This window comes from Rhynchophorus ferrugineus, unplaced genomic scaffold (assembly GCF_030347505.1).
Source record: "Rhynchophorus ferrugineus isolate W39M unplaced genomic scaffold, kcgeb_rfMv2 rfM3, whole genome shotgun sequence".
NCBI classification, from domain to species: Eukaryota; Metazoa; Arthropoda; class Insecta; order Coleoptera; family Curculionidae; genus Rhynchophorus; species Rhynchophorus ferrugineus.
The window spans coordinates 34,608,243-34,635,293 of NW_027472582.1; the positions used below are offsets into that span (position 1 = coordinate 34,608,243).

At 30.3% G+C, this 27,051-nt stretch overlaps 1 protein-coding gene and 1 non-coding gene across 7 annotated transcripts in view; both read left to right on the top strand.

Moving 5' to 3' along the window:
• The window catches only part of Usp32 (Ubiquitin specific protease 32), a 65,196-nt gene that overhangs the window by 33,226 nt on the left and 4,919 nt on the right, over window positions 1-27,051 (top strand). For 4 of the 6 annotated variants that reach the window (XM_076399338.1, XM_076399340.1, XM_076399339.1 and 1 more), the window contains exons 2-24: window positions 16,202-16,433; window positions 16,484-16,720; window positions 19,023-19,238; window positions 19,294-19,400; window positions 19,458-19,654; window positions 20,593-20,746; window positions 20,800-20,911; window positions 20,967-21,137; window positions 21,202-21,341; window positions 21,432-21,675; window positions 21,733-21,969; window positions 22,029-22,162; window positions 22,224-22,404; window positions 22,473-22,578; window positions 22,631-22,819; window positions 22,891-22,993; window positions 23,044-23,189; window positions 23,245-23,389; window positions 24,239-24,333; window positions 25,955-26,039; window positions 26,092-26,341; window positions 26,400-26,628; window positions 26,864-27,049. In XM_076399338.1, coding sequence (XP_076255453.1) covers window positions 16,202-16,433; window positions 16,484-16,720; window positions 19,023-19,238; window positions 19,294-19,400; window positions 19,458-19,654; window positions 20,593-20,746; window positions 20,800-20,911; window positions 20,967-21,137; window positions 21,202-21,341; window positions 21,432-21,675; window positions 21,733-21,969; window positions 22,029-22,162; window positions 22,224-22,404; window positions 22,473-22,578; window positions 22,631-22,819; window positions 22,891-22,993; window positions 23,044-23,189; window positions 23,245-23,389; window positions 24,239-24,333; window positions 25,955-26,039; window positions 26,092-26,341; window positions 26,400-26,628; window positions 26,864-27,049 — 3,896 coding nt within the window. The remainder of the gene's footprint in view (window positions 1-16,201; window positions 16,434-16,483; window positions 16,721-19,022; window positions 19,239-19,293; window positions 19,401-19,457; window positions 19,655-20,592; window positions 20,747-20,799; window positions 20,912-20,966; window positions 21,138-21,201; window positions 21,342-21,431; window positions 21,676-21,732; window positions 21,970-22,028; window positions 22,163-22,223; window positions 22,405-22,472; window positions 22,579-22,630; window positions 22,820-22,890; window positions 22,994-23,043; window positions 23,190-23,244; window positions 23,390-24,238; window positions 24,334-25,954; window positions 26,040-26,091; window positions 26,342-26,399; window positions 26,629-26,863; window positions 27,050-27,051) is intronic. The other 2 variants (XM_076399342.1, XM_076399343.1) reach the window with 1 other exon arrangement.
• On the top strand, window positions 10,213-10,319 carry LOC143194527 (U6 spliceosomal RNA). The gene has a single exon (XR_013005363.1). It is a non-coding gene; the product is annotated as a U6 spliceosomal RNA (small nuclear RNA).

Consider the following 27,051-nt stretch of genomic DNA (forward strand, 5'->3'; position numbering starts at 1 on the left):
TTAATAAATCTATATTACTAAACAAAACCACTAATATTTGAACTACTCTCTATTTATATTTTACTACCCCATTTATTTTTTAAATGTGTTTGGTAGTAATACAATTTTTTTATAACTTTTACGTACATTTTTTTAATTGAAGATCGAAACTACTCTCTATTTATATTTTACTACCCCATTTATTTTTTAAATGTGTTTGGTAGTAATATAATTTTTTTATAACTTTTACGTACATTTTTTTAATTGAAGATCGAAATTAAGGACGATATTTATGTCAAGAAAAATCAATATCCATATCTCCCAGACATCAGGATATCTTTTAAATCTGGAGCCGCTATATGATTCCAGTTTGTAAGTGACCTAAAATCATATACTTTTTATTTGTATGAAATTTTGGAGAACTATATAAAAGGCAAATCGAACCGACTTAGTTTACATTTCGTATTTATATTTATTCTTTTGGAGAATATCCAGAAAACTCAGTAGTTAAGAATTGTTATTCTGACATCATGCTAATTACATAACTAAATTAAAACTTACTAACTAAAAATGCTATCCAATGTGTATATTTTCTATAATATATATATATATATATATCTATATATATATATATATCTATATATATATATATATATATATACATATATATATATATATATACATATATATATATATATATATATATATATATATATATATATATATATATATATATATATCTATATATATATATATATATATATATATATATATATATATATATTTGCTAAATTATTACAAGATTATTAATAATTTAAGATATGCATATAAAAATTTGATACAATTTGATGAAAACAATGTTTTAACTACTGATAATGCAAGCTTTATTTAATCGATTTAATTTACATAAGATAAAAAAACCCGTGTTTCAAGTCATGCTATAATGATAAAGTAATTTTGTTAATTATGTATATGTTATATAAAAGTTTCCGAGTCTTAATTTAGTTCAAGTAACGCGTTGTCTTTATGAAAAATAACATTTTGCGTTCTATACACAACATTTTTTTGAAATTTAGTATATACTTCATTCACTAACCAATAATATAATGTAATTTCGGTATGAATTGTTTTTTCAAGCTATCCAATGTGTATATTTTCTATCTAATATGTAATATTAGATCCACCTCTTCCTCATTATGCCAACTCCACTTCAACATTTCCTCAAAACCATAATAAGTTTTCGTGTAAAATGGAAAACTCATTCCTTTAATTGTTCTAGAATGAGTACATTTCTGCAACATTATTATTCAAGACCGTTTTATAAATGTTTGGATATTTTAATCAATTGTCTTAAAGAAATAACCCTAAAATCTATACAAGATCGTTGAACTTTTACAAATAGATACAATCATTGTGCTAGTCGTGTATTCTTGTGGGCGAAGAAATGAAATATCAGAAATGCTAATACCCATGCAGGTGTTCATTTGAATAGAGTCCATTGCTATTTAAGCAATGATTCTACAGTTCTTTTACAATAAGATTACTATTGATTTTAATACGTCAATTCAACAAATAATATAGAATTAACAAGAAACTCTCAGCATGTTTCTAGAATAATTTCTACATAGTTTACACTGTCTTCTTATTCATCATCACTCTATGATAATAAATATATCACAAATTGTTGATTAATAATTATTTTTAATATCGATTTAGCATTATTGTATAACTAAAGAAGTTACCTGCAGTTATAAACATCGGCATCTAGTTAGAGCAAGTATATGGCTGAAGGAACTTCAAAAAAACACATATTTGCATCAAAGCTCTTTCACGTGCTTATTTTGCTAGTTCTTTAAAGTGTCAAAATTTGGACACCGAATTAGAGTCTGACATCAGTAAGCTTGACGTATTGAGACTATGAGTAATTTTGAAAAACTATGACCTTCTAATGTATTTACTACTTCTTAAATACATCTTGTTTCAGTAAAAAATTAAAATTTTCAGGAAAAAATCTCAGGAAAAAAATTCGCACCAAAACGCACAATTAGTAAACAATGAAAGTATGGGGTCTAAAGTAGTGTGTGGTCGTGTATATATACAGATAAAACCATCAAACGATAAAAAGAGATATTGTCGAATTTCGCTCAAAACAAAGTAACATTTGCATCCTAGGCTTGTTAAAAAAATATCGATATATCTAAAAAATCTACAAAAATATATCGATATATTTTGAACGGTGACGTAATTCGCCCTGATTTGGCAATTTGATTTAATTATTTAAATTATTATAACAGATTAATCCCTTGGTAATATTTTATCAAGAAAAAATTTGTTTGTTAATTCAATCAATTCAGCCATATTCAAGAACAGAGATTGAATATTAATACTTATTTTTTGAATACACTAATTTGAAATGTTGTCGAATGAAGAGTAAACGACTATGTTACGAAATTGACCTTTTGGATTGAAAATACGAAATTAGCTCAAAAAAAAACATCGATTAAAATCATAGAGAGTAATCTGAAAAAAAGAGGGTAACGTAATCTGAAGAAGGATATTTAAAGTATTTATTGAGTAGTGGACACTCACTACCATTGACTAATTGTTATGGTTGTTGGATTAAATTCTTATATCATGATAAATGGTCCCCTTTTATTGAAACTGGAATGCAAACAAAAGCGATAATAATTCATATCAATAACATATATCAATTTTAGTTGTTTCAGAATGAAACGCGCATTCTTTATTTAGTTCGATTTTATTATAATTGATTTATCTCATAAAGGGTTTTTGTATAATTGATAATATATATTTCTTTCTTTGTTCTGGTCCGTTCTACTTGTGGTGACAATCATGAGCTTAAACCGCATATTAAATAGTTGCAAAATAACGAAAATGTCATCCAAAACGGAAAAAATCTACCGTCATATTTTTTTCAGTGAAGCAGTTTCAATAATTTAATTTGTTTGTTAACTCCTATGTAACAAGGTAGAATTGAATAACTTTTTATCTTCTTATGGTTTGGAAATAATATTGATATTCGGTAATTTGGATATCCTTACATAGAATTTTAGTAGAAGAGTTGAATCACTAAAGAATGGGAAGAATAACACAAAGTGAATTAACAAAGCTAAGTTAATCACTATCTATGATAATTAAATCATTTGATCACTAAATGCATTTGACATGTTTTATAGCAAGCTTCAGTTAACAGGTCAATTGAAAAGTCCCCGGTCTACCATAGTAAAACACATTTTTTTGGCAAAATTAGTTTTTTTTATTCAACATAATTCCCTTCAAGGATAATAAACTGATTATAGCGAGCCTCCAACTTTTCGATACCATTTTTGTAGTACGATTTGTCCTTTGCTTCAAAATAGGCCTCAGTTTCGGCGATCTCCTCTTCATTCAACGAAAATTTCTTCCCAGCGAGCATTTTTTGAGATCTAAGAACAGAAAATAGTCGCTGGTGGCCAGTTCGTTTTCACTGACTTGTTACACGGTGCATTGTCTTGGTGAAGCAGCACTTTCTTTCTCTTCAAATGCGGCTGTTTTCAGCGATGTCGTCCTTCAAACGGTCCAATAACGCTATGTAATAGTCGCTGTTGATGGCCCTTCCTTTTTCAAGGTAGTCAATGAAAATTATTCCATGCGCATCCCAAAATACAGACGCCACAACCTTGCCAGCCGACTGTTGCGTTTTCCCACGCTTTAAAGCGGGTTCATCGTGTGCAGTCCACTCGGATAACTGTCGATTGGACTTCGGAATAAAATGATGGAGCCATGTTTCATCCATTGTCACATATCAACGCAAGAACTCGGGTTTATTACGCTTGATCATCTTCAAACACTGCTCCGAATCATCAACTCGTCGTTGTTTTTGGTCAAAAGTGAGCTATGATGCTCAAAAGGGTACTATAATATGAATGTACACGTTCAGTTAATATCTTTAGAGCGCCTGCTATTTTATTCAATTTTACTTTACGGTCATTTAAAATCATTTTGTGGATTTTTTAAATTTTTTCGTCGGTAACAACCTCTTTTGGGCCATCACCGTCTTCGGTGTTCATTGAACCCAATTCTTACCAATCCTTGATGGTTGATTTTCCTGGGATAGTGTCCGAAAACTAGTCATCAAGCCAAGTTTTTGCTTCAACTTTTTTTTTCCTCAAAATTCCTTTTTATCCATGTTTTTCACATTAACAAAAGTTGCTTCACTCAAAATGCTATAATTCACAAATTAATGATCCGACAGCTGTCAAATTTATACACGCATCTTTTGAGGGTTAGGACCAACTAAAAAACATATTCATTTAATTCTAGTAGCGCCATCTATGTATCAAGCCGGGAACTTTTCAATTGACCTGTTATACCAGTCATTGGCATTATTAGTAAAAATATCGGTTCACACCTTTATTGGATTTTGTACAATCAGTAAATGTCGGATTTTTTGTAAAATATTTAAATCTGTATTTAAACATTGATAATGAAATCAAATATATTAAATCAAATTAAAAAATAATATTTAGTTTAAACGAATGATTTATTTCAATAGCTCTAAAATAGCTTATATTTTGAACGCAATTTGTCGATAGACGTCATCTAAAACATATAAATAAACATCATCTGATATTAAAGTGTCACAATACCCAGCGGAGTATAAAAATATCTCGAATCATATGCGACAACGCATCATATTCCTGATATGATCATGCCCTTGACTTAAAAATGTATCATTTCTAGATATAACTATCTAATTTAATAAAAGATGAATTCTACCGCAAACTGTTTAGGCTATATATTCGCCTTAAAACGTTTTGTACTATTAATAATTTCGTTGAGACATATTAATTTTTGTATTTTTTAAATAAATAATAAAATTGTATGTTACTGTTCCCTCTTTAATGTTTACCATTTAACGTACATTTCAAATAGACTTACAACAAAAGAAACAGTACTTGGAACATTTTCCTACGACACAGTTATCATGCCAAAAGATGTATTTCTGTCTAAGGCAGAAAAGGCAATCTAAATGGACTAAAAACTGGAAAACACAGCTTAATAGCTCTAAATCTCTCCATGTTAATTTTGCGTTGCGACGAAACGATTTGGCTGATTCTGTTAGACAAAAAGCAGAGCAGATTAGACTCAAAGTCAAGCAACTGTACTGGTTAGTCGGAAGATACTCTCAACTTGACCTAAAATCAAAGAGATTGGTTTATTAGAAATTCATAAAGCCAATTTAGACTTTGGGATGCAAATAAGGGGTTGCATTAAGACATCAAACCAACTAGTAATTCAGCGTGCCCAAAACGAAGTTCTACAATAATAGCAACGTGGAAGCAATTCAGCTACTGGATAACACGCAGGAAATCATAAGATTAAAGCGAACCAAACCACACGAACTTGTTTAGTATATAAGTATATTCTTAATTTTAACTTAACTAGATTAGTTTTATTTTAATTTGGGAAATACATACTGATGTATTAATCCTGTTTATCGCCTTGCTTGTGTATTAATGTAAGTTAAACAGAACATTACTAATAAATTAATTTGTAGACTAAGATTGTTTAAACATATTTGATGTAAGATGTAATTAATTGAAAAAAAATCGAACGGACTCCACTAAGTATGTTAGTTATGAAACACGTAGTGTTTAAAGCAAAAAATTTAATTCTCTTGAGAACTACTTTATTTGACAGAAAGAAGTGGCGACTTGTTCCTATTTTATATAAACGAAATCCTTGATTCAAACTTATATCACAACTAGACTAATCATAGTTGGTCAATCAGGCTCATATCAGTGTCGCTATATAGCACCTTTTGCCTGAAAAAAAGGATGTACATGATTGTTATATCGTCTAGGTAGACAGTTGTAGAATAATTGTTTGTGAGTATCGACCGCGCCTTGTTCTGTTAGTTCCAAATTTCATAACAAAGTTTTGGTAACTCCAAATTCCATTAGTCTACGACTAAACTACTGAACTACTGCAATTCGCCTTTGGTGGTCATATACCCTGAACTTAAAACGTCTGTCCAAGATTTTGTTTTATCAAAGTAAGTGCATAAACGACACTACCGGTTCAATTCCATTACAATATAAACGAAACCCTCATAATGTAAACACATTACAAGACCAGAGCAATTTGTGGAATATCCAGTATCGTATTAAACGACTCTATAGAACATATATACTTCTTGTATTATTATCATAATGCTTTATATTATTAAAACGTTAAAATAATATGAGAAATTTCAATTATTCTTAATTATAGGTGGTGAGCACTCTGTATAAATCCTCTTGTATATTTTTATTGGATGGCCAAAAATTAGATGTGGATACTATTTTTAAATTAACATTACATTATATTAATTATTTCATTTATTTCTTTAACTAATGAATACTTATGTTTATCTGCATTCATGATTTTACCCACCGCTGGGATGATAATTTATTTTATGAAAAATATTAACACCATTTAGTACAAAAATTATAGCATTAGATTATAGATCTAATTTAGAGTTTCCTTTTTAGAAGTTTGGGTTTATCTAAATGCAATACATTATCTGAACTCCAAACTATGGATGCTGACATTATCATGGCTTTATCACACTTTTACCTATAAACAATATTAATGTAAATTTAAATATAAATAATAAGAATAATATTACAAATATAAATTTAAAACACATGTCGCTTAATTTATATCTAATAATCATATAGATAACGTTGTAATTAGTCAAGATAAGTTGTAAATTTTTAGATATTACAAAATATATTCCAAGAAAGTTTATCATGATTTACAGTATAACTTTAAAAAAGGTTATGAATAAATTTATAGTAGTTATAAAATTTTTAACATGCCTTATTTACAGAAAGCCGAAATGAATTTAAGTGAATTATAATATATAAATTATTCCTAACCATATATTGGCAATGATAGAATTTGCCAAAGTTTATTTAAATTTTTTATTATTATTTATATATTGCGGTGATAATATTGTGATATAAATAAAATGTACGATCATAAACGACAAAACCGAGCCGAATAAAATAACATCAAATTCATTTAGTAATTAAAATCTAAATAAAATAATCGGTTAGATAGTAATCTCCGTAAAACATCATTTCAAATATATGTTGCCAATACTAGCTATATATAAGAGTAGCCAAGTCATTTTTATTACTATATATTTAGATTGCATCTAGATTGATATATAGTCCCTTCAATAAAATAGTAAACTCACGCCATCTAAATTAATCACGTTAAAATGTTGTAATTTTGCCGCATTAACTGCGAGTTTTAGTTCATTTTAGCTCTGACATAACAAAGTTCTAATCTAAATAAAATAATGAAACAAAAATGTAATCAAAAACAATTTATTTTAACATTATAGTACATCTTAAATTACAATTAATTATACCATCATAATAGCTTGTAAGTTAGGGCTGTGTTTTATTATATTTACAATGAATTCTTTTCCAAACCACCTATGAGTTCTAGGCGCTTTTTTTATGTCGTGGTATCCCATGCCTAATCCACCTAATTAATAAATGTGTATCTAAGTAGTGTATTTTACTTTCCTTTTAGAGCAATTTACCTTCTACGTTTACTTCTTGTTTCCTTCGGTGCATTGTTTCATTGTAAAGTCATTTTGATATCACTGTATTTGTCCTTTTTGTTTTGTTACTACCTGTATACATTCTTCTTGATAAATCTCATGCATATTCTGAACAATTACACACATAAATCTTTCACACCATACAATACGATTTTCTACAGTTAAAGTATATCAATTTTATACTCACCTTAGTGGTTTCCAATTTCATCACTCTTTCTTGGTATTGGTCAACATTGAATCATAATCTTACATTCCGAAAATTTCATTAAATCACTGTTACTTTCGAAATAATTATTCAAGTGAATAAGTAAGCGATTAATTTCCAATATATCTAACACTTGTTCAAGATTCCACTATTTGTCCATTTATTCTTCAATGTGCCTGATCGAGTTCATCCAAACCGAAGATGTTATTGTAAACAATGCTTCTTTCCACATATCCAGACAGTTCTTGCTTGTAATCTTTCTCGACCTCTTCATGGGTTATCTTTATACCATTTAAAACCTATATTACTTAACAGTGTATGAAGGGATGGTCCGCATCCCTCAAAAAGCTGCATATTTCTAAACTTTCTTGTGGATACTTTCCGGACTAACAGTTTCCTCTGAAATAATTGTATTAAATTATGTTTATCTCTGATCAAGCTGATCTTGATCCGTCATCACCCGCTTCATATGAGGACTGTTTCTTTTCGGTGAATCCAAGATTATATTGTTTTTAATTTTTTGAGATATCTTAGTGACTGTGTCCATACTTAGGATTTAACAGTAAAAATGCTCTAACGCATTTTACTGGCAAGAAAGGGCCTATATAACTTGGAAGAAGCACATACTTACTAAACGAAAACAACTTGAACTTAGACTAATCCAAATGTATTGTTTTGTTAGGCGCAAATCGAAGTTATCGTTAAATAACAAGATATTGCTGTATAAAACAATTATAGTAAAAAAAGGCAGATTTTTTATTTTGAATTGAACACCATATAAGTTCACACATTTCTCTATGGGTATTATTATTAATTTTGTCTTTGTATAAACTTTTGGCGAATAATTATTTCAGTTTTAGAGGAATAATATCAAATATGAGATTAATCCTTTTAGGAACATCAATATTTTGTATTATCCTAGAACATTATTACGTTCGGAGCGTTAACTAAAATACTAGTTCTCGATAATTATTTCCATATCTTGTGCAAATTACCCAACTCACTTATTTTTTTTATATGTTTTGAATATAAATGTAGACGTCTTGGTGACAAACGCCGATTCAACTTGACATTGACAACATTAGACACGGTTCGTTTTTATCCAGTCTAAATTCCAGTGATTAGTACCACTAAATTGCACAGTATCGTTAATACATTACAATGGCTGAAGCTCAGCCGAAAAGAGTAATCATTCCAAGTGGGACATTAGATCCCAATGAGCATAACGTTGTCGAAATTCCGGAAGGATATGAAGATTCCCAACTTCTCATCGCCAAATTACAAGCAAAATTGTCTCGACCTCCCAGATATTATCCGCCATTAACTAATCCCGAAAACAAATTCGAGCGAAAAATCGGCGATCGTGTTGTCGCACGTGGTTTACCACCTCTTAGTCCATTAAAAGAAGAACGAAGGGATTATATGTCCAGTTTTAAAGAATACGGTCGTGGTCGTAAGGTATATGGAGAAAGTTGCGAGCCGTCTTATTTCGAGAGGGATACGACCTGTGCTTCTAATAATATATCAGGGAAGTTCGACTACTGTCCTAGCTCTACACCAGTTCCTGATCGTTTAGAAGTACCTATTCCTGCTAATTTTCCCAGTCCACGTTTATCGCCAATTAGATTGGGTCGTGATCTTTTCGCGCCAGAACCATCAGTATATCGTAGCCCGGCTACTCCACTAACAGTCCCTCCTAGGCCATCTAGTCCCTCACCCAGAAGTCCTTCATCTAGAAGTCCTTCACCCTCTCCTCCTCGATATAAAAGTCCTAACAAAATGTTACAACTACCACGTATACGCATATCGAAAGACCAAAGTTGTTCTCTAGGAGAAGCAAGCGATATGCTTAGTTTCAATCAATCCAGTAAACCTAGTCCTCGTCGTCTGGCCCCCCCTCGACAACCTTCTCCACGTGGAAGAAGCCACGTCTCTTCACGTCGAGGGGCTTCATCTGAACAAAGTTGCTCTTTGGAAAATGTCAGCGACATGGTCAGTTTTGATGTATCCAGAGGCATGAGATCTAGTCGTACAGCTACGCCACAAAGCATCAAAGGATTATCGAAATTGGGGCTTAGTAGCGCCAACACTACCATTTCGGATGAATTAAGTTTCAGCGCCGTCAACGAATCAATGCACAAGCTGGAATCGATGGAAGTAGAAGAGCTTATGATGGTTCAACAGAAGATGAAATCGTTTCAAGACGCTCGTCGCGATTTACTTGTTAGTATTCTGACCCTGCCTGAACCCGAATGCCTTTAAATGTAAAGTAAAACAAAAGTAAATGCTATTGTCTATTAAATATCTTGTTTTCTATGATTCGCAAAGTAAAATAAAATACTTATAATATATAATAATTGTTTTCAGTCAATAATTCTTAATTTTTTAAAAATCAGTAAAGTGAGTACTCGCTTCGGCTATACATATACTAAAATTGGTACCATATAAAAAAGATTAACATTGCCCCTGCGCGAGAATGATACGCAAAATCGTGAAGCATTCCACACTTACTAAATCTGTCAACTAGAAGCAGATCTATTACATCATCATGTAGAGCACGATCTTTTATTTCAGATCTTTCAGTTCTTTAAGATTATATAAATGATCCACATTAATATAGACAAAGTTGATGTCTCCAGTTTAACATCACTTCCACCATAGATTTTTCCATCGTTTCCCACAAATAGATCCCTAACGGCTCATAGTAAGGATAATTTTGGTTCTAACATCCTCAAGGGCATGTTTGGTCAAATCTATTAAGTTTTATACACGAATAGTTACAAGTCACAGAGAGAGTAGACAGAGCTCTTTATAGGTCTTCTATAATGGAAACTTATGAACATCATAAATATTCATCCATATTTTCGGCATAGCTGCCTGAAAGGCTCTACAGATTGTATTGAAAGTTAAGTTCGGTGATTGGTTGATTTGTATTGATTCCCTTACGTCTACTCTGGAAATTGAAGATGCATCTTTCAAACACCCTATGACTGTCCGCATCTGTAGAAAAAGAAAGGAAGAGTATCAATTGCCTGGGTCGTAATAACACACACAGCACACTCCGCAACTAAAGAAGCCATTCCAGAGGGCAGATATATTCCTAGTCTCCCATATTATATGGTCCTATATCCCATTATTACAACCAAAATAACTAATGTTAATAATAATAATAATGGTTCATTAAGCAATATTTTTTATTCTTTAACAGTGTCTACTAAAGGGTATAAACAGACCCTGTTAAACGGGTTAATGATCGGACATTGTCAATTCTCACATTTGTATCTTATGACTGGCGATGTTCGTTCCTCCTTTATATGATCATTATGGACTAGGAAATATGATCCGACGCATTTTGGTATCGTGTGACATCAATAAATAATTAAATTTTTCAATATTCTATTTAATCCGAGTTATCTATTTAATTTTATTTTAGGGAAACCAAACTATTTTATTTTTATAATCCTTACAATATATTTTATTTACTGTTTATGTAATATTCTATGTATTATATTTTTTATATTATTATTTTATATCTTTATATTATAATTTTTATATTTTGTCTCCATAATCCACTGTGTTATATTACACTTTAATTTTAAATATATAGTATTTATTTACATTTTATATATTGGTTGGTTATTGTTTTATTTATGAAATTTGTGTTTGTATCGTATATTTATTTTATACATATTTATTATATCTTGCTTTTGTCCACTAAGCATAATTTAAAATATATATCAGAGTCCTAATTAAATAAATATACGTCTAAAATTGTTGATTAACATAAATTATATATATAAATAAGATTAACTAGGGATATTTTTAAAAACTTGAATGTTTATTGCTAGGGCTCTTTGAGCACCTCCAATCCACTTTTTGTGACCTTACATCGGACTTCAGTTAAGTGCATCAAGAAATGCTTCGAGTAACTGCAGAACGATTGCCAATCAAAAGCCAACATGCCTTCTTATCTAGATAATCAATTTGATTCGGGTTAATTGAATGAATTCAAGAGAGAACAGCCTGTAAATTAGACTACTGCAAAATTTATTCTACCATTATATGGATATTAAAGCAATTAAGCACTTATAATTAGCTAAAATTATCATCGATGAGATGCCATATTAATAGATTGGACTATCATATTATATTTTTAACACGCTAAAGTGGTGTAGATAATATGAATTTCGATGTCCCTTCCAATAGCCCTTTTCGGTTAAAATAGTTGTCCAACACAACAAAAGCTCCAAAACTAAAAATATTGTGAATGTATTACAAACAGAAAAAAAAATTTAATAAAAACCAAAATAAGACACTCATTAGGTAATGTTCCAAACAAAAATATTGTTACAAATGAAACACCGTGTTTCGGCTTATTTTTTATAAGCATTGGCCACAGTCTTATTGTTATTAGATTTTGAAGACTTGCGACTATCTGACAAATTTCGGTGAGCCTGAGCTTCATGGTTCTAGGCAAAAATATATTGAGATATCATGTGGCAAATTTTCAAAAGAGGTTCTGATTCGAATTTGTTTTGCGCGTATATTTTATGTATTTGTATCTGGAAGTAAAGTTGCAACTATACCCGAAACGGTTTTACAGAATAATTATGGCCAAATGAGACTTCACGTGAGTGTCACACGTATGCACTAAAGTATAGCTAGTGACAAATCCGACAGCAACAACAAACGATGCAACTTGTCTTAAGGTGTAGGTTAGTGTAGGTGTGTATTAAATAGATAATTTAAGTTATATTATATCATATATGAAGTGATGTATTGTAATATGGAGAGCATTCATCCCCCAGCTGAGCAAACATGTGGAAAGTAAGTGAGCCATTTTAAAATTAGGAAATTTATACTGAATGTATTTGTAATTGAGTTGTAATACAAACTGATAAACTTAAGCGGTAAATTAAATAGGGTTATTCCATCAAAACTCATGTAAAACATTTCAAAAATTATGTAAATCTTTCCTAGTTACTAACAATAGACAAACGCCTCATAGTGTTGGAAAGGATAAAAGTAGTGGCAAAATTGGTTACCTTGCTAATTTAAATATAACGGTAGGCTTTTCTATTTGTGACCTACTGCATTAACTACAAAAAAGAGATCTTTCGCATCAGTTTATCAGTATGTTCTCTGTAAGTTTCCAATATCATTTGATGACTTTAGCAGCTTCTTACTTGATCTAATTAAATAAGAGAAAACTTTCCACAAAAGGTAATTTAATGCCTTGTAATTCGATCTTTTCAGAACTAAGAAAACATATTGTTTACATTTCAGCAGCTATTAAATTGCGATTGACCCAATACAGTATAAATTATATTTATTTCATTATTATCCCCTTAAAAATATTTCCCTTATCAATTGAATTGGTTCGTTTATCAGATTTGTTATGAACAAAACAAACGTGATAACAGTTTGAAACTTTACAATTGAATTTAATGTGCCAACATACTCTAGCTTTTTCTGACGATAGACAATGCTTAGGAGAAAAATGAAAACGTAGTTACATACTTTGACCTTTGATTTCAATTACGGCGGTTTATTATAAAGACTACATAATTTTTGCAAATTTTAAATTGTCCTTTAGAACGTGAGAAATTTAAAAGATTATACGTTCAGTTTCATTTAAATTTTCTTCCTGTATTTTTATTGATTATATTTGAGTATAATGATTAATATTAAATATAATGTAGGTAATATTTTCAGGTATATTGTCATTATAGTTAGATGAGATATTAAAAATAGGAATTATATCTGAATTATTACATTACTGATCATTAAAAGTCAAAGAATTGAGTTTATTTTAAAAAATTGTCAATATATGAGGCAGCATATATTGCGTTAAATACTTTTTTATGGTAAAGCTCATCATTAAGTAGCTTTTTGTTGAGTGATTTGTATGAATTACAAGCAGTTTTTGCTAAAGATATATATAATTAAACAGACATTTTGTGTCACTAAATAGTTTAGGTGCATTATATTTGGTGTACTCATTAATTCGGAGTCTCAATATTCTTGTTTCGGCCCGGAGTTTTTCTGTAGTATTTCACTATTACCTTCATCTCAGATTCACTTAGGTCTTCATGTGGCCCTTCTCCTTTCCGCCATTGCTTCCTAAAGTTTGGTATATTCCATATGGTATATTCTTGATGCCTTTTCTTATTATAATATTTCTGATCCTGCCTTTCATTGTTATTATTGTCACTATTCTGTCTTTTTTCATTTCCGTTACTCGATGTTTGTTTTTCCCTTTTTTTTATAAACCATGTCTCACAGCAACATCACAATTCGTATAATATTATATATTTTCATTTTTGTTTAATATCTCCTGAATTTCCATTTTAGTTTGAATATTTATTTCTTCTGGATCTCCCATCGCCATAACTTTTTTGTTTTTCAACCAACTTCACCAACTCATTTTGTTTCTATTGAATATCATTCAATATTATCTTAATGCAGTGCTCTATCTCTATTTTCTTCTATTTGTAGCCACATATCTGAATGCTAGATATATATGTTTACTAGTTAACTTATTTGTCTCATGCTTATGCTGAATAGATCGTTTTGTAAACTTTTTCCTTTCGAAATCGGCTGTGATTATCTCTACTAGTGTTTTGTCTATTATGGACTTTAGACGGTTTCCCCATTATCTGTTTATACATTTTCATAGCTGTGCTTTAAAACGTCATATCGTCAAACCTGTCAACAACATTACCTTAAAATAGTATTAGAGATTTTGTATCCACATCAAATATTTTATCTACTTCAATATCAGCTTAGAATCGAATAATCGTCATCTTCGGCAAATGTTTATTTTACTTCTTCGTTTACTTCTTCAGGTGTCGATTTTAATTAGAAGTAATAATGACTTAATAGAAATAAGTTGTCGAGGAAATAAGCATAGTGGAAAACTGAAGTTGTATGAAATTGGAATCAGTCAACACGGCTCCAATCCGGAAATCAACATTTGCGATATTTAGGGCTGTGTAAGTCTTAAATCTTCATAAGATCTTCAAAGAATCCATAATTTCACTCGATTCAAGCTATTATTATGTATTTTTTATAAATTTAATATTATTATGTAGCAACTCTAATTACATGACGTAAAATGTTGTCACGATGTATTCATGTTGAGTACAGTGATTCAACAATAGCAATTACTTAGAATATGATGTACAAGAATGATATGACGAAGTACATAGATAAAAATTATTGACAGGCAATAAAGTTGAGTATTTATTTTTCTAACGGTAAATATAAGTCAAACAAATAAATGTTTTTTATCGCTTTTTCCATGTATTTAGATACGTGGAATACGAATGCTAATATCTAGTATACCATTTCATTTTAGCTAATCAAGATAATATTAATTAATTTTATTCGGCCATGTGTTATCAATTACACAGTAATTTTTATAGGAGCTACTTTATTTTAATTATACATAACATATCGTTTTATTTGATTAAATTTTGTTAGGTTCTATATTTACTCTATTCTATTCATTTTTTCACTTTAAAAATTGGTACAATATATATTAGTCAATCTATCATCACTTTATTATCACACAATTTTTAAAGCTTATGACTGTCGTAGTAGATCCATTTTTCCACAATACGCCACAGAAAAGTCGTCTTTTTTTACACGGCAAACAAAAATTAAACAGCGATATGAAACGGTTTGAAATGACATTTAAGTCAATTTTAAAAGTCAATTCGTAAGCATTTTCCCTCCTTTTGAACCTTTCCCATAGCATGTAAACGTCAAGAAACAGCTGATTGTCATAAAAATTATCATATTAAAATCATTTAAACTAAAACGGATAGTTAGGATATAACAGAACAACATCACCATACATTTCTGAAAGTGTTTTATGAGCTTCAGCAGAAGATTTTTTCATATCAAACAATCAATCAATCAAAATAATTAGTGTCGAAAATGCAATTTCGAATGTTCCTTGATTAGCGTCAGTATACACTGAATAACTAAATAGCACTAAATGGAAATCTATTATTTTATACAAAGAAGTGTTAAAACCATTAAACTTAACAGACATTTAGGTTTGTTTCACAATTATTTATATTTATACTTCGTATTTCGACTGATCCAAATACATGCACACACCTAACACGTTTTCCATTTCTAATTTCATCTATTGTTAAATAGTACACCGAAATCAATGAAATAATTAATATACTACACAAATAACTTCAAGCATTACTGTATGTAATATTAACATCGAATTTGAGTTATTATTGGCAGTCCTCCATATTATCGTGGCATTTTAATACCAACTTTTTAGAAAATATTGTACATATCCAACTTTGAAATTATTTATAAATGCATAATTTAATTTTACCTTTTTTACAATTTACGATTTGTTTCAGTGTCAGATGCGGAATTCAAAAGAGTACGAGAAGCATTCAATCGACTGACAAGTGGAGGTAACCTTTTAGGTCAAACAGCCTTCGCTCAACATGTTTTGGGCGAAGGTGTGCCAGTTCCCATAGTCGAGAGACTTTACATCGCTTGTGGTGGTGGTTCTAGAGGAATAGCGCTACGGGATCTCATCTGTGGTTTGGTATTATTGACCAAAGGATCCCAGGATGAAAAAATAAAGTAAATATTGTACGACATGCTTTAACGAAATTGCTATAAATTATTTTTAGGTTTCTTTGGACTTTATATTGTAATGATCCTGGTACCTATATAACTCGTAACGAGTTTCAATCAGCGTTACAGATAGAAGGCACTCTACCACCACCTGACGGACAATCGACTAAGCCGAACACCAACTGGGACAGAACTTTGATATCCCTATTTGGAGTGGGGCAGGATAAGGTTGGATTCGAAGATTTCAAAGCTTGGATTAAGCATTACAATGATGCCACAATATTATCAAAATGGTCTGTTGATAGTAGTTATATTATCAGGTTTATATATTAATTTTAAAGGATTTTGAGCAGATGGTGTTAATATGTATTAAATCGCATCAGGTACATTTATTTATGTTTTTTATGTTATTTCGTCGAAGCGTGAACAAAACATGTTTTCAATGCAAATCGCATTTTGCCGAAAGTTTTACTTTTTTACTTCAATTCGAAGAAAAGGGCGACTAAAGAATCGAATGCTGTGTGAAACTTATGACAATCATGGTCGATGTCAGCATATAGACTGGTTTCGACATTATAAAAATCGTAATTTTGAAACAAAAGAAAAAATCTGGGCAGCCAAAAAAAATGAAAATTAAAAAAACGAGGATTTGAAACCATTAATGGGGATCGCTAATAAAAACTACAACTACGAAAAATGGCCGGAATCCGAGTAAAGACACAACAATGTTTTTAACATGTCAGTGCTCAACCACATGTTACAAAACCGACGAAAACATTAAAAAGGTACCCACCCGCCGTATTCTCCAGGCCTTGCTCCCTCTTATTACTACTTGTTCAGAGATATGACTCGTAACTTATCTAAGTAGCACTTCATTTCTTCAATTAATGGATAGCCTCAAAAGATATATGGTTCTTTGTAAGTGGAAACCGTAAATTGCCTGGAAAATGGGATAAAGTAACCGCTATCGATAGACAACACTTTGAATAAAATACATTATACAGATTTTTCATAAATATTAAAATTAAAATGTCCTTTAAAATTAATATATAGGCCTAATAATTACATTATTTTTCTGTTGCAAAATTTAAATATTCTTATTTTCGGTTTATATTATTTTAGAGTAAATAAGGAAATTAGAAAACTGCTAACGTTCATTCGATCTAATCCCTGTTTTACAATACAGCAAGGACATATTCTGTTTCAGTATAATTGGGGAGAAATAAAGTTATAGAAACTTTTAGAAAGAAAATAATAGAAAGAATTTTCATCACTTGCGGTTTTAATTTTCTGCTTTAATATGAAGAAATTATTGACCCTTGTTGGAAAAACATCTTTGACAGGTTGCAACGCTATAAAAATGGTGATTTAGAAATCAAATATAGAGACTGAAGCCTGAATGTGTAATGAAAAATAGGTTCTATTCGCAAATAATAAATAGCGGATAAAAATTGAAAAGAAAAGGATGAGGTGACTTTCATATTTGATGTTACAAAATCAATTCACTAACCATAAGTATGCGATGTTATGGTTTGATACACATATCATTTCCTTCTACTGATATTGAATTCAATGACAGGTAATTAGAAAATCGATGCTTCAACAGTATGAAAGGAAATCTTAGTTTCGGCATCGAACAGTAACGGATTATGAAAATTGAATTTATTTGGAAAGTCCCAAGTGAAAAAATGATAGTTATCTTTAATACTGATCAATTTGAACTTTGAATTGATCGGAAAACTCCAAAATACGCTCAAAATTTTGCTAAGGTGATTTTACAGCATGACAAGGCAGTCTCACAGGAAAACTAATTACATAAATGTTAAAGTATCTTAAATGGGAAGTTTTGTCGCACCCGCCATACTTTCCTTGGTTCAGCTCAAAAGGAGAACTGTTTTTTCGGAAGGGCATGCATAAACGTCCTGAGAGATCGGAAAAATGCATAGAATCAAATTACCAATACTTTGAATAAATACATTTTATATATCCGACTAACATATTTGGTACTATTTAATATTTTAATACCGACACACTTGATATAGCTTGAATTTCATTAAAAATACTACCTGTTATTCAATATTTTATTAAAAGAAATCAATAACATTGCTGTCTCCCCAACTCACCATAATGAAGTCACAATTAAAATAGAAATGTTTTATCTGCCTGATAACGTAGAAATAATAAGAGGCCATGACACAATTCAGGAATATATCTAACGAATAAACTTGATAATTACTACGTTCTAGTTCGTTTCATTATTTGGAGCTAGAGGCGTATATTTTTATATTGATGTCCCATATAATATTAGGACATTTGTTATTGAATAAATGGATTAAGGATATTTGTCTGAAATAATAAATACCTAAAGTCACCTAGATTAATGTTTTTTTCCAGTACTGGAGATATGTTTGATGTAAATGATTTGAAAATTCTGCATTAGTATGGCCAACTTTTTGTTTCAATTAAAAATTTCTTAAAACATTTTATAGAATAGTCAGAGTAATATTTAAGTTGCACTTATTTAATAATTAAAAAAGATTAATTCCCAATATTATAGAAATTGTATATATTTATTAATGATGTATTATTGCGTAGGCTTCTTTCCAATGCGTGTGTGTCATTAAGTTCAGAAGTCGAGACTCCTACGTTCTATCAAACATTGGCAGGAGTCACACATTTGGAAGAGCAAGATATTTGCGAATTAGAAAAATGCTTTTGGACTATACAAGGTGCCTCAATTACAGGACATTTAGATTTTAATTGTCTATTATCCTTGGTTTGTCCGCCTGTGCCAGCAAGAGCTTGTAGAGGGTTAGTATTCGACTTTCTAATTAACGATCGTATTAATATATAAAGTATGTTTTAGGTTATTCTATGCTTTAGATGTCAACCAAGATGACCATATTGACTTTAAAGAATTATGCTGCGGAATTTCAGCTGCCTGCAGAGGTCCAATGGCAGAAAGAATGAAATGTATTTATTTAGGGTATTTAATCAATTATGGCTACCACATTTTAAATATTTTTTTAGTTTGCTTTAAAATATTCGACATGGACCGGGATATGTATCTGAATTCCGATGAATTGGAAAATATGAAACATACATTGTTATTTATTGCAAATGAAAACAAACTTACTTATGCTCCACAGTTTAGTATTGAACAACATAGTAATAATTTTGATGGCGATCCTACTCATAATAAAGCCCTGGAATCTCTTTACAATAAAGTAAGTAATTAAAGTCCGCCATTAAAGACGTCACAATTAATAAATAGCTTAATCAAAAATTATAGACATTTAATTTAAAAAATAATCAAGACTTTAAAAATAAGTTACAAGACACATCACAAACAATTAATTCATTTTCTGAATGTTTAATGATATTCATGTTTTGCTGATAAAATAAATAAATTCTATAAAAAATATAATAAATTTATTTGCATTTTTAATGTTTTGATATTATTAACTTCTTATGACGCAATAAGTGAATTTAATAAAATTTAAAAAACAAACAACAACAAAGATACTTTGTTATATACATTGAAATATTAAGTCTGTAAACTATTTATAACTGAACTGTATTATTAAACTTATGTATAGGTAATACAACTAGTATTACAGTACAATTTTAATTTCATATGATTGATTTAATTTGGAGAAAAAGGGTTTTATTTAATACTAATTAATTATATATTTAGCTGCTAACTTGTTCACTTCATATTAATGACAATATACTCAAAATTATGGAAAATTACCGACAAAAATAATTTATCACGTTCTATATGTCGATTAATGTAAATATATATATTGACAAAAAGACCTGTTGTTTCATTATGTAAATATATCAAGTATAAATGACTAATGAGTATTAAATATATAACGTCTAGCACATACGAAATATTGAATTTATTATGAGCCAGTTAAATATTCAGCTATAACACTTAGCTTTAAAGAAGTTTTCTAAGGAAACCATTTTGGTATAAAGTATAAATATAAGTAAACCTTTAAAACATACGAACGACAAAGAAATATTATTTTATTAGTTATACAACTATATGTAAAGTGCATTAATCATCTATAGGCATAAAATTTTGAAAATTTTAAATAAAGATGATTATTGCATTTAAAATGTTATTCCTATAAACTATTTTTGACGTGTTTTTCAGCTTGATAATAAAGGCGGTTTAACTCAAGAAGATTTTCTTGTCTGGGCAGTGGACGATAAAAGTTTGGTTGCCCCTTTGTTAGAATTATTATTTCAAGTGTGCCATGTATCATTAGGGTTAAAGCCACATTGTAGACATAATGAGTACGAAATAGGTATGTATTTTGTTCCATCAGTACATTGCCTTATACATTTTTTCTGCTTTCAGTAATGGGTTGGTTGGAACGAGAACAACGACGTGGATATCACGTTGGACAATTTTGGTATTTAATTTCATCAGAATGGTGGCAGCAATGGCTTAGTTATACTACAGCACCAAGGTAGTTCTATCACATAATAAAAATATCAATGTTATTACAATTACTTACATTACAGGATAAACTCTGATCATTGTCAATGTCGAATTGAACCAAGAGGTATGGTAGAAGAAGGCATTGTATGTGATGAAAGCTTAATCAGCAATGCAACTGATTATACATCAAATAGTAATGAATTTAATTCAAACAGTATGGAATCGATGGGAGATTTATTGAGTAGAGGTGATAGGTAGGTTTTTGTTGAATCATTATAAATTTTATAACAGTTTTAGTGTTAACAGAAACATATTTAGTTGCAGCATAGCGTCCAGTTCAGGAGTTTCAAGCAGCTCAGGTACTGCTTCAAAAAAAGGAATAGGCCCACCTGGACCAATCGATAACAGTAATTTGGTAGCCGAAAGTACTTTCAAAGTGCCCACTTTAACAGGAGAAGGTAAAATATATATTATCTACTTTTATATAATTGATAATAATCGTTACTACAAATAATTCACGTTAAACTGCATATATTTATATTTTGTAGGAGGTCGTTTAAAAAGAGATACACCGTTAGTATCACATAGAGATTTTGAATTAGTGCCTGATTCCCTTTGGAAAGCTTTATCAATGTGGTATGGTGGCCCTTTACCTTTACCACGGCAAGTCATAAAACCGCCAGGTCGATCTGAAGTTGAATTAGAATTATATCCACTCAATCTGCGGATTTTAAGACATCATGTACAACAACCAGTTAGTACTGCTTCCTCATGGAGTAATGTAGTCGGCGGGTTAGTTAACAATTATTTTAAAATAATAATAAAACATTAATGTGTCATTCTTAATAGATATGGTGCATTAACTACTGCGGGTTTAACACCTTCATCGCCGGTGTCCTCAATTCGTCGAAATCTATCTCATGTTGCTGCTTTTTCCCGACTCGCCACAGTTCAGCAAGTAACAGATTTCCTTTGCGAACATTTAGGTATAAAAGCAGAGGATGCCCGATTATGGCTGCTCAGAGATCATCAGCAGCCATTTTTGTTAGAAGATGAAAGAGCGCAGCTCCAAGATTTAGGAATAAAGTAATAGTGAAACAAATTGATTTTTTTTGCTTTGGTTAATATGTTTTCTTATTTATTAGAGATGCAGATCAAATTCTGTTAGAAATTCGAAATAAAGATTTAACATGGCCTGAAGAAATGGGTCAATTAGCAGCAAGTGGTGGAACTGAAACAGCATTAGTGGAAAGAAGACCAACAATATGTTTACCTCCAGGTAACTTTCCTTTCTAATAATTTCAATGGCTTTAATTTATTTTCTCTAAATATTTTTTTAGGAGCCACTGGATTACATAATCTTGGCAACACATGCTTTATGAATGCCGCTATACAAGCTGTTTCTAACACTAGACCTCTTACAATGTATTTTCAACAAGATAATCAACTTACAGAATTGAATTGCAACAATCCTCATAGCACAAAAGGAACTGTTGCAAAGAAATATGCTGAACTTTGCAGGTAATTTTTGAAATATATCCAAAAACTTTTATATAATGCATTATGTTTTAATGTATCGTTTATTACAGAGAACTCTGGGCGGGGTCAACTAGAAGTGTTGCACCACTGAAACTAAGATATTGTGTATCCAAATATGCCCAACATCTAAGTGGAGGAGGACAACAGGATGCCCAAGTAGGCGCTAATAAATATTGTTTTAAAAATCCATATTTATATTATTTTTTAGGAATTGTTAGCTTGGCTTCTAGATGCTCTTCATGAAGACTTAAACAGGGTACCTAAAAAACAATATATAGAATTAAAAGACAGTGATGGTAGACCTGATGAGGTTGTAGCTGATGAAGCTTGGCAATACCATCTTAAGAGAGAACATTCAATCATAACTGATTTGTTCCATGGACAACTGAAAAGTAAGGTACGTGGCAGATTTAAACTTTTCTCTAATTATATTGTCTTAGCTTTAATATTCCTTTTTTTAATCTATAGGTGACTTGCAAGACATGTGGACATGAATCAGTTAAATTTGATCCATTTAATCACCTTAGTTTGCCTTTGCCAATGGAAAGTTACACTCTCTGTGAAATTTTAGGTATGAGTTTAATACCCGTAGAGACTTAATATATTAATTTTTTATGATAGTTGTTAGACTAAATGGAGAATGTCCTATTAAATATGGACTTAGACTAAACTCTGAAGCAAAATATGGAGAGCTTAAAGAACAGTTAAGTGATTTGTGCTGTGTTGAACCAAAAAGGCTGTTATTGGCCGAAGTAGCAAGCTGTCAAGTAAAGAAATATTAAAAATAAATTAACACTTTACAAATATTAATATATATTTTAGGTTCGTTCGCTTCTGCCTGATGAAAACAGAATTAATCCTTCTACTGCTTGTGAACTCTTCGCTTACGAGCTACCCGCTGATTACGGTACCCAGGAACACGAGGGAGAGAAAGAACAGGCTGAAGGAGAGGGAGATATTGAGACAGGTACCTGTACAATTAAGAACCCGTTTTTATTTTGCCCATATTATTTTATATATAGGTTAGTTTTGAAGGTTAAACGTTTTCTCTTTATTTTTAATACAATAAATCATTTAATTTATTTACATAAAAAACTTCAATATGGTTTCTAGAGACATGACAAAATGTATCTAAATTTTTTAAAAAAATGACCAAAAATAATTTTGTTCATGGATTACCTTCAACTTAACAAATCTGATTCAAACTTGTATTGTAAAGTTTTGAACCAGTTAAATGATAAAAATTAATGAATAAAAGATCCCATTACATGGAAGGAAAAAAACTGTCAAGATAACACGACCCATTCTTACAAAAATCTATTACATAAATCAGCGAATTAATGTAATTATATAACTTATTTTCCAGATTTAGTTCCCGCTAACTTTCGGCTCTTTTTACAACAAATTTTGTTGGAAAAGGAATTAAAGAGAAAATGTGGAAAATCAGTGAGATCCATAAATTGGGGGGTGGTTAATATTAGTGTGTTCAGCGAAATTATTTCGAAAAAGTTATTTTTGCAACTATAAATAAGTTGTTTGATTTAGTTCTGGATTTTTCTGTTTTATTTTCAAAAACTTGCGTATACAAAATCTCTCTAGACTCTCTTTTCATTTGAATGACTTGAAAATTGATGGAAATATTCCAGACATTATGTTCCAGTTCGTTTTAAATAAAAATATGGGATTTTTAAATTTCCAGCTCCATGTAACTTTATGGTATATACGACATACTGTTTAGTTTTTAAAAATTAATTTTTTCTTTTAATATTTAGGCATATTTTATATATTTGATTAATAATTGTATCTATATCTTCAGAGGCCTCGACGGGCGCCACCGACAGCCCCTTGGCCCGCAGTCCAGAGGTAAGGAGTGGTTCGGCCATTTGCATGCCCAACATTCTATGCTTTAAGGTATGCACGGCCAAGGCCTAGACTGTAGTTTGTCATTTTTGTTCTAATATTCCTTTTTAAGTACATTTTCTTAAAAGCATATTTAATATCACACAGTTTAGTGAGCAAATTTAATTTACGGGATAATCAACCCATAATTCAATTATATTTAAAAGCTTTTTATTTTTATTTCACTCATTTTTTATTCGATTTAAGCTTTATTAGAGAAAAGTGCTATTTTACAATATGGACTGTAATTGATAAGATTCTGCTCATCAGTATTTATATTATTATATTTTCTGTTCCATTATACTATATAATTTTTGTTAGGTATTATCCATATGCATCATTTACATTTATTGAAGAATTGTTTAGGAAACATCATATAAAATATTGTCAAGATGCATTAATTATTTATCATTAATACTACAATAAGATATTTCTGTAGATTATATACTTATTATTTTTATTTTGTATTAGTCGCTTTATGCCCATTAAGATCTTATAATTGGACATTAGCGTCTAAATAGCGTAGCATGATTGTTTTGTATGAAAATATGTTACTTAGCTAAAATTTAATTTACATTATGCACTTAGAAGTTTTATCATCATGATTTATTTAGGAAGCTACTATAATATAATCAATTGAAATTTATATGTATTTATATAAGAACCAAGAATTCATTATTTATCAGCAACCTTTAATTGTCTGGAATATCTTGGCCTTAATTTGTTACGAGACTTAACAATACTTAACTATACACTGAATCAATAGTTATATTTTCTATTTGCAAAGTTATGTTTTATCCACCATTTAGATATAGAGTTACATGGTTTCTATGACCCCAAATTAGTGATTTTGATATCAATGACAAGGAATGTCCAATATGTTTGCATGACGTGAAAAGATTAAAAAAGGAAATGACTATTACACAAGTTAACTAAACCCAGTATAGCAAATCAATTCAGCATTGCAGTTTCATTATTCATCAGGAAAAAGAAAATCAATTTTATATGAACAGTGATAGAAAATGAATGTACTAGGACAATCCAAATTTCTACATTATCCGAATGAAACCATCCAGGTCCAATTATCAATGACATCTATCGACCATGAATTAAACAATGCATTTGCAGGACTGTTGAGGAAAATGATAAATTACATCTATTACTCTTTATATATTGTAAAGTTATCTTCTTGCACAACGATGTTAGACCACTCATTACATAAGTTGTATAGGATATACTACTGGAATTCGAATGGGAAAACATGGCGGACCCAACGTACTCATTAGATTAGAAAATTGATTAAGAAGATTGAGTCTTAACTTCTTCCAATTTTCTTTAATACATACATATTCCAGCAAAGATATAATTTTGAACTTAATTATTAATTGCTAATTGTTTTCTATAACATATTAATGGCCCGTTAATTGTATGTAATTGTTTTTATGTTGGCACTTATGTAACAAATATTTCTGTTCTTTTTCATTTTGTAAGAGAATCATTTATGTTACTCATGTAGTATAGAATATTGGGTATGTTAGTATATAAATTCACATAAAAATCTACATGTATTAGTAAAATTCCGTCATTTTTTGATGCTTAAACTAAGAATAATAATTTTATTTTGAAATTTCAGACTAAAAAAGAACCATCTTTAAACAAAACCATTCCATTCAAAAGATCAACTATCTCATTACATTCCCATAACTCCTCAAATTCAGGTAAGATACACACCGCTTTGTTCCATCTTGTATCTAACAATAATTTTTTAAGGTGCCTTTGAATTTTCCAATTTAAATAAACCGCCATCTTACCTCATTGCTGTTCATCGAAAATGTGTTCGCCAGGAGACATATTTCTTATCACAGCAAAAAAGCAAACCAAGTTTATTTGGTATGCCACTACTCTTAGGATGCAACTCTAGCAGTTCCTGTAGAGACCTTTACGACTTGGTTTGGAGTCAGGTTACTAGATTGCTCAGTCCTCTGCCACAAAGTGATCAAACTAATCATGCTACTGACTGGTATTAAAACTATCTGCAAAAATTTCGATTGAAATCATATTAAAATCTTACGTTTCAGTGATGATTCATTAGGGTATGAGTTTCCGTTTACTTTGAAAGCAGTTTTAACGGGGGGGCAAATATGCGCTATATGTCATTGGACCAAATTTTGTCGTGGATGTCCACTGCCTTGTTCTGACGAACCACTTTTACATAAATGTGGATCAACTGGTGCACAAACTATGCACATTGCAATTGATTGGGACCCAACAGCTTTACATTTAAGATATCAAAGCAGTAGAGAAAAGGTAATTCTTAAAACATTTCTTCATATTTTCTTATATTAGTAAATAATTCCAAGATAATGAAATATAATATATGCATTCCATTTTATTTTTACTTTTAAAATCTCGCTTATGCATAAACAATGTAATAATTTGGTTATTTGAATGTAGGAGATTTTCACTCTATAAAACAAATTTATTAGTTATTAATTGTTAAATGACATATATATTTTGTTAATTGTTGACTCATTTGCTTTAGTTATGGATAGAAGATGAATCAGTTGCCTGTTGCCGAAAAGTACACACAGAGCCAATAGATTTGGATTATTGTTTGAGGGCTTTTACGTCAGAAGAACGCCTAGAGACTAAGTATCACTGTAGTAGATGTAATGATAAACAACCAGCTACTAAAAAATTGCAAATTTGGAGATTGCCACCCATTCTTGT